At 47.0% G+C, this 8,632-nt stretch overlaps 1 protein-coding gene across 2 annotated transcripts in view; it reads left to right on the top strand.

Moving 5' to 3' along the window:
- Positions 1-3,870, top strand: part of ELOF1 (elongation factor 1) — a 226,365-nt gene extending 222,495 nt beyond the window's left edge. For both annotated transcript variants that reach the window (XM_056858558.1, XM_056858550.1), the window contains exons 2-4: positions 1,265-1,386; positions 2,625-2,695; positions 3,782-3,870. In XM_056858558.1, the coding sequence (XP_056714536.1) occupies positions 1,271-1,386; positions 2,625-2,695; positions 3,782-3,846 (252 nt within the window). In that variant the 5' untranslated portion in view covers positions 1,265-1,270 and the 3' untranslated portion in view covers positions 3,847-3,870. The remainder of the gene's footprint in view (positions 1-1,264; positions 1,387-2,624; positions 2,696-3,781) is intronic.
- The last annotated feature ends 4,762 nt before the right edge of the window (positions 3,871-8,632 follow it).

Consider the following 8,632-nt stretch of genomic DNA (forward strand, 5'->3'; position numbering starts at 1 on the left):
ACCTTTTTTTGACCAGGGACCACTAGGACTTTTTTGTTCGGTGCAGGGACCCCAAGGTTCAAAATAAAAATTCCGAGAATTTGAAAATAAACTTTAATCATAACTGTTAAACATTAAACTTAGAATAATATTTGAATATATTTTATAATAGAGAACTTTTAATTGAAAATATTAATTTATTGTGGGTTTATAACTTTGTTTTGCGGACCTTAATTTAGTTCTCGTGGACCCCTGGGGGTCCATGGACCCCTGGTTGGGAACCAGTGAGTTAAAGGGACCAGGCAAGTAGGTGATGTGAAAGACCTCTGCCGGAGACCCTGGAGAGCCGCTGCCGGTCTGAGTAGACAAGACTGACTTTGATGGACCCGGGGGGGGGGGGGGGAGAGTCTGATTCACTATGAGGCAGCTTCATGTGTTCAATCCAGTCATTGAAACTTTAGAATGTGCACGTGACAGCTTTGGCCCTTGCAAATAACAGACCACGAGAGGCTGGAGGTTTGGACCGATGAGCAAGGAGATGAGTTTAAGTGAAAATTTGTAGTCACCTGGGTGAGGTTATAGTCTGGTAAAACATGTCAAGAATAGCCAATCAGAATTTCCATAGAACCATAGAGTTGGAAGGGGGCCGCAGAGGCCGTCTAGTCCAACCCCCCTGCACAATGCAGGATCAGCCTAGAACATCCCTGACAAGTGTTCTTCCAGCCTCTGCTTGAAGACTGCCAGTGAGGGGGAGATTAGAGGTTGCTGTTGAGTAAGGAAATCCTGCCTATGCCAGGGTGACAGTTTGCCTTTACTTTCTTGAGGAGTTCCAGTTCAGCACGTTCATGTGTAGATTCCCTGTGAAGTTTGGGGCTCTTTTTTGGTTTGTCCTTAGTAGAGCAGTGACTTTGAAGCCATTTGGCCTTTCCCCCTTCCCTTTTCTGTGTGGGGAGGCCCCATGAAATGTGGAGCCCCCCCCCCCCGGACCATGGAAGAGGATGGCCCCAGAGCGGACCGGTGGGCCTCCCATGACACAGAGGCCGTTCCCTGTTTGGGTTGTCGAGACCGTCTGCACTGGCTCACTTACCTAATGCCTGTGGAGCCCCAAGGTGTGGCCACCGTGAGCCGCCAGGCGCCGGCCCTGCCAGGCGACGCCCACGTTACCCCTTGTTTCTCAAGGCCTGTCGAGCATCTCTGACATGTGGGGTTGAAGGACTTTCAGCAGAGCTCCTGCAATACCCTGGTCCTTTCCGTTTATTCTTCCTTGCTCTTCTGTGCCCCGCAGGCAAGGATGGGCCGCCGGAAGTCAAAGCGGAAGCCTCCACCCAAGAAAAAGATGACCGGCACGCTGGAGACCCAGTTTACTTGCCCCTTCTGTAATCACGAAAAATCCTGTGATGTTAAAATGTAAGTCCAGTTATTCTTGACGTTCTGTTTTCAGTTTTTCTAAAATAAACCTTAGGCGGATGGGACTAGGGGTGGGCTGAAGCCCTCTGAAGGAGAAGTGTGGGCAGATGGGAATGCTGGGGGATGTATTTTTTCCCCCGTGGCTGGGCAGTGTGAGATTTGTTAGTGGGACTGAAAAAGCCACACCCCCATGCGGCCTCTGCGCTCGCTCACTCTGCAGGATCCAGTCTGTCAAGGGCCACAGGCATTCTACTGCCATTGAGAGAGAGGTGTGTGTTTATTGAAATGATTGATCCAAGTGTCTTACGGAAATGAGACAAAGTAGGCAAGGAAAGGATCTTTTTCTGTGCCCGCCCTCCAAGGCAGTGTGTCTAGGCAGATTCTGCTGAAACCCTGCTCTCTAGCTCTTGTGATGTGACTCAAAGCATCAGGGAAATCTCTATAGATGCATCCCAAAGGGGTGTGTGTTTAGTGCCGTCAAGTCGCTTCCGGCTTATGGCAACCCTATGAATTACTGTCCGATTGTTTAACAGCCTGGCTCAGTCCTTGCAAACTGAGGGCTGTGGCTTCCTTGATTTAGTCAGTCCATCTCACGTCATCCCAAAGGAGACATGCAAATATTGCTAGAATGGTAGACCGGGCAGAAGACTTATCCGCAGATGTGAATCAGGCCAAGCGGACAGACTCGCCTAACAGGCTGTATGGGAGGAGTGTTAAAGCCAGGGAGATGCATCGCGGCTTAATGGATGTAGGTGAATATGGTAATATTTGCTTTTGGTTTAAAGACCATTGTTGTCGATGCCTTCAGTGCAATTACCTTGTGTGTAATACTGTGCTTTAAAAAAAATGCTGTGGAGGATTTGAAACCCAAAGCTAGTATGAGTAAAGGAGGCCTTCTCTTCTAGTCCCCAGCTTTTTCTTACAGCTGGATTTGAGTCCAGGAGCACCTTAGAGACCAACAAGATTTTTGGGGTTTAAGTGTTTAAGAGTCAAAGCTCCCTTCGTCAAATATCTGACGAAGTATCTTGGTATCTGACGAAGGGATCTTTGACTCTTGAAAGCTTGTAGCCCTAAAATCTTGCGGTCTCAAAGGTGCTCCTGGACTGGAATCTAGCTGTTCTACCGCAGACTGACCCGGCTACCCTCTGAAACTTATTCTTAATTAAGTCCATCTGAGAAGAGGCGAATGTGTGGGAATGAAAGCATTTTCATCCTTAATGCGGGACCTTGTCTTTCAGGGACAGAGCTCGGAATACAGGCGTGATATCCTGTACAGTGTGCCTGGAAGAATTTCAGACCCCTATCACATGTATCCTTTCATCCAATAGCAAATTGACAGTTGGCGCCTGCCCCAGCTGAGTGAAAGGAGGAAGCGTGTTGGTCATAGGTAAGAAAAAAATAAGCGCCTGAACCTCCAAGTCTGTTCGCGCCAGTGGTTCATGACAAAGGGGGAGAGATTTTTCTGCCGGGCCCTCAGTATTTACATTTCTTGTGCTGGCCAGCAATATAAACTGGAAATGAAGGCCACGTCAACCTACTGCGGCGTATTATTCGCTAGCACATTTTTCTAGCTTGCCTAACTTCCTGGCAGAGGCTTCACTGACTAGCTTCTCTAAAGCTGAAATCCCGTTCTCTCTCCGAGAGAAGAGCGCTCCACTGTGTGATAGCCAAGGATGCTTCTCAGGTGACTTGCTTGTTGGGATAGGAGCACCGTCTTGTTCATGAGAGGGGATGCAGCCCTTAAGGGTGCTTGGAAGGGGGTGCCAATTTTCTGTCCTTTGTTTTTCTCTTCGGCCCTGTCTGCTTCATGACCTCAGTCTGGGTAACAACATGGGATACATAAAGGGACGAGGAATTTCTCCCCCCCCCCATTGTTCCGCCAGTGTCTGAAGGTACCCATGTGAGAATGATACACATACTACTCCAAGGGGGAAACCAGGCGCAGGATAGATGCGGGGGAATTTCTAGTATGTGGAGAGGAAAATTGAAGGGACTCTGCGAATGCACCGGGAACTGGCTGAGAAAGGTATAAGGAGAAGGTTTGCACTGGAGAGAATGCACGGGCACGGGGGAAAGAATAGTAAGATAGTCTTACAGGTAGAGAAAAGATGACTGAGGATCCAAAAAGGAGACAAATGGGGGGGGGGGGCTTGAAAGAGTCCAGATGCAGTGAGGGGCAGGCGAGTCCTACTTCTGCTGTTTCTTAGTCTTGTCTCTGTAAAGCATTTAGAACAAAGTTGATCCAAAGAGCTGTCGGGCTGGCCGTGTGGAGGTGCGAAAGGCGACAGAGAAATGGCAGCACAGGAAGTGTTTTGGCACAACACATCCGTCTCAGCCTGAGAATTGTGGGAGGGGCATGACTTCTTGTTGCCGTCCTTGACCCTTGATTCTACAGATCTCTCGGAACCGGTGGATGTTTACAGTGATTGGATAGATGCCTGTGAGGCTGCCAATCAGTAGCAGGAACTGGAGAAGAATGTGCCAGGAGTTAGCAGCTTTTCTGAATTTGGGTTTGTGATGTAATGCATTGAGGATCCAGCTGAAGTGGTCTGGAGATGGTGAATCTAGTGATGTTTATCTTCGTCGAGGAATCTGGTCATTTTTTATGAATTCCCCTGCAGTTTAGGAACTAAAGACAGTCTGTACGATCCTCCAGGGGAGAGAGGCGAGCCATTTTGTGAACGGCCCAATGGTTGAGCATCCCACACAGGATTAAGGAGGCTACCGTCTTGCCAGTTGCCGGGGCACAACTGCGCTCCTTTTGGTGGGACGTGTCCATCTGGGGCTTCTGCTCCTTCACAGCACTAGCGCGTGAGGTGCCATGCCCTTCGTACCATGAGTCAACACTTAAAAGAACTAAAACACAATAAATGCAAGAGATCGTCCCCTCCTCATCACAAGTATAATTTCTTTGGCTTCCCCCCCCCCCTTACAATTTCTTTTTCTTCAGGTGATGTGCTGTGCTTAGACATTACAGTGAAAGGGGGGGGTTGCCTCAGAATCTGGTGGGGTGGCGGCAGGAGCTCTGTGTTCCTAGTGCTTCTCTTGCTTCTCTTCTCCTGCATAAATTTGTTCCCCGATCTCTTTGGCGGGACATCCTGGGTGAGCTGAACTCCTGGCCAGCAGTTCAGACTGCGAAGGTCTGTCTTGGCATGAAAATCACGGGTCCACTTATGTTATCCCAGAAACACTTTCCACAGCTCCACTTTAGATGTCATTGTTTTAAATCGGGGGTTAGGAAACTGTACCCTAATTAAAGAACTGCTGTATTTCAAAGTACTTCTTTAAAAGTCTGAAGCTAGGTTCTCTATGTTGCTGATTATGGGAGTGTGAATGGTTTATTGCATTACAATAAAGCTCTTTGTTGGCAGAACACAAACTTGTCATAGCACTGAGAAGAATACAAATGATTAGGAGGTGCTGGCGTAAGGTAGATGGGCAGTTTTTGTTGTAAAATGTCTTCTGGATATTTGTATTTCGTTTCTCCCTCTCTCCACAAACGTACATGTATGGGATGAATAACAGCTGTCTGCGTAAGAATAACTTACTGGCTCGGCCACTTGGGAGATTGACTTTGAGAGCGAGGTAAGGCAGCTGCCTCTCTTACTTCACAGAAGTTGTGTGAGTCTCTGCAGCTGCACCTGGCAGTCACAGACGGGGGTGGGGGGAGTATTTGGGCTCATCTTCCTCTGGCCCTCTTTAGTGTCATGTGCTGCTGCAATCCCTGTTGGTTCAGGTGGCTTTTGTGGGCCACCTTGGGGTAATAATCACAACCCCTTGTGTCCATTCCCAAACGGCGGATGCTGCCTGATCAAGTCTCCATCTTTGGAGATCTTGAACTCGGTGCTTGTCGGTGTAAATAAATGACAATGGAAGCCAGAAGCCCGTTTTTGTTTGTTTTCTTGTGTTTGAGACGCCTCAAGCAGAGGCTTACCATAAAGACACCCCTTTTAAATAAACGCCGTATAGAAAAAGCAGATATTTAGTTTCTTGTGTAACTGTTGGTTCTGTGTTGTGTTGTGCGCTACCCTTTTTAGTCCTGGTTCTTTTGTGTCTGTGGGCTTCTGTAGTTCCAACTCTGCTTCTGTGTTTATGTTCTGTAGTTTAACTGTCACCTTCCATGCTTCATGCTGGGAGTGTAAAAGATCTGGAGTTTTCCTGTTCTGACCTGTTGTTGGAGTTCTGCTTCCCTGCCTTGCTGCCTTCATCTCCCCACCACCATCCCGACTGAATTGCCCTTGACATCCATTTCTTTTCTGAGGACAAGAAAGGGCTTGTTGTTGTCCATATGTGGATGCTGCCGGTTCCCTGTTTGTTTCTCCAGGGCTGCCTGGAGCTGTGGCTGGTTGCTCCATGAGTCGCTAGAAAATGAACCCGGCGTGGCTTAAGTGTTGCTGTGCTCGGTTTGGGTTCAGTTTCTTGGAAGCCCCCCTGGGTGGCTTTGACCATGCCATCCTCTCTCCGTTGAATCTAATGTGAGCTTTCATTTGGCTCTGCTCCTGTTGGGCGGGGTGAGTGGTCGGGTGGGGGGTCCTAGTCAAGCCAGGGTGGTGGATCCTCCTGGCTAGACGTTTTTGCTCAAACAATATCAACCCATCCCAGCTGATCAATACATTCCTGCTTCTCCAATAAAACTATTTAAAACATTCATATCCCGTTCTTCATTTAACCGCCCTCCCCCCCAAAAAAAACAACAACAACAACCCAGGGCAGCTTCTCTGGGTCACCCACCTTTTCCCCTTGGGACTTCGGCGTGGCTGAGTGAACAGCTGCATTCCATGACAAAACAAGGTTCAGGGAGCGTGCCCCCACACCCGTTCGTGGGGCTTGGTTGGGACAGATTAAGCTGGGTAAATAGATTCTGGAAGCGGCAGTGACCAGAGCACTACAGTGGTGGAAGCGGGACTTTGGACAAAGCCTTTGGGGTCATTCAGGGACTCCGGGCAGTGAATGGCCTGTTCGCAGTGCTTGGATAGAGCATTAGGAGCAGGGTATGTTTAGCCTGGAGAGGAGAAGACTGAGAGGGGATATGATAACCATCTTCAAGTACTTGAAGGACTGTGGTTTATGACACAGTTCTGGGCTTAGTAACGTTTCCCTATGGCTACACGGGCAGCAAAGTGCCCTGTCTTTAGCAACTGAAGCCAAACAGCCTTTTCATTGAACCAAAGAACGAGCAGCCGGCCCCAGATTCTCTGCCCTTGGAGCTGCCTGCTTTTTGGCCTCCACGCAATCCCTCCCTTTGGATATGGTCTCAGGAGCAGAAATGTTCTCTGGCAGCGCCTGTGTCCACAGCATCATTCTCGAAAAGCCCCTGGAGCATGTGCGCCGGCTATGTATACTTCCAGTACGACTCTTTGTGGTTTTATATGGGCTGGGTTATTGTAGAGAAACAAGTGGCCAATTTCATCCCAGTATAAATCTAATGCAATGACTTATTTTCTGAGACCAGCCTGGCAATATGTGGTTTTTTCTTAGTCTATGTAGAATCTTCCGATGGAAATAGGCCATATCTGCATAAAGCAACTCGAGGTTACAGCTTCTTGCCTGACATGTCCTTTTTGGGGAAATTTAATTCCCTAATTTAGCAGGTATTCCCTGTCTTGTAAGTTCTAGCAATAGCGTTGAGAACTAGAAAGTTGTTTGTTTTAAAATGATTGCTCATTTCCACAAGAGGTTTTCAGCTTATTGGTTATATTCTGTGATATATATTTTTAAAAGCACAATCATGGCCATGCAGGTTTATTCTCTCACACAAACACAAAGTGAAGGCTGAGAACAAAATACATAACTGGTGATACTCTTAGTTCACTCTGCATAGTTAGTTGACTTCTTTTCCATTTGACGAAAACACACACAAACACAAAAGGCAGAAGTGAGTTGTGGGAGCAGATTGAAGTTACCAATTTTGTCAACCTTCTGCATCTCCTATGTATTTGGGGAGGAGGCAGAACGATATCACAGCGCATGCGTCAGGTCCCAGATTCAGTCCCCAGCAGATCCAGTTAAACTTCTCTCTGCCTGAAGACCTGCAGGCCTAGGTGGACTGACTCAGAACAGAAGATTTTTGGTAAGATTTTAGAAGAGTAACCTTTTTCCTTTTATTGTGACATGGTGACATTTTTTAAAATGCTCAATAGCAGATAATTACAACTACATCTCTACAAATTATTTTTTTGTTTTAAGGGGGCAAATGTCTGCATGCAGAATGTCTTTAATTTCAAGGACAGCTAAGGAGGTTTAAAGGCAATTCCTTCCTTGGCAGTACTTAGTCTAATTTTGGGAAATGCCAGAATTGCTAGTTCGTGGCAATGTTTGGCACTGTGAATTGGTGTGAGAAGGTATGATGGGTAAAACAGTCCCCTGTGGAGCTCAGCAAGAGTGATGTGGCTTTAATTCTAGATCTGCAGCAACACAACATGACGACACAAAAAGTTAGTGAAGCAAGCCGGCCGTGTTTGAAACGCGCCCATAGATGAAAAGGCATTAAGTCCTCTTACCTCAAAGTGAGTCTGTGCCACGTAGTCAATTACTTGATTAGATTAACTGAGAAAAGGCTTCAAACATTTTAAAAGGTGATCCAGTTGAACAGTGCAGCAAATTTACTGCCAAATGATTTTGTCTACATGCACTACTCATGTAGTCCATGAGAAACAAGCATTTGTCTTAGAGGCATTTCTCATTCCTCACACAGGTGGGAACGCCTCTTCTCAGGTAGTCTCTTTGGTGATGCTTGCATAGACCACTGAAAACTCACATTTATTTCTTCAGAACTGTCTATGCCAACTTAGTTGATCAAGTCAGACTCGTACAAGTAATTGGCTATGTTTTCAAGTGAGCAAACCTATCATAAACTCATTTTAGGAGTGGACATAGGTTATAGACAATGACTTTAGTGTGCCAATTTGGTATAAATATGCTTGGCTCAGTGGTAGAGCATCTGCTTGGCATGCAGAAGGTCCCAGGTTTAATCCCTCCCCCCCCCCCAGCATCTCCAGTTAAAGGGACCAGACAAGTGGACCAAGGGTCTGATTCAGTAGAAGGCAGCTTCATGTATTCATCCTAACTTTAAATTGCAAGCAGTGTTGGTGTTATAACAGGTTTCCTTTCAGGGCACATAAACATGACTAGATAAGCGGAAGAAATCTCTTGGTTTGAAACACAAATCCGTTCCGTGACAGCCAGTGCTAGATAGCCTTATCTAGCTTCACATTCTGACCCTTGAACATTCAAGTTCTTGTTCAGA

This window comes from Euleptes europaea, chromosome 1, assembly GCF_029931775.1.
Source record: "Euleptes europaea isolate rEulEur1 chromosome 1, rEulEur1.hap1, whole genome shotgun sequence".
Lineage (NCBI taxonomy): Eukaryota > Metazoa > Chordata > Lepidosauria > Squamata > Sphaerodactylidae > Euleptes > Euleptes europaea.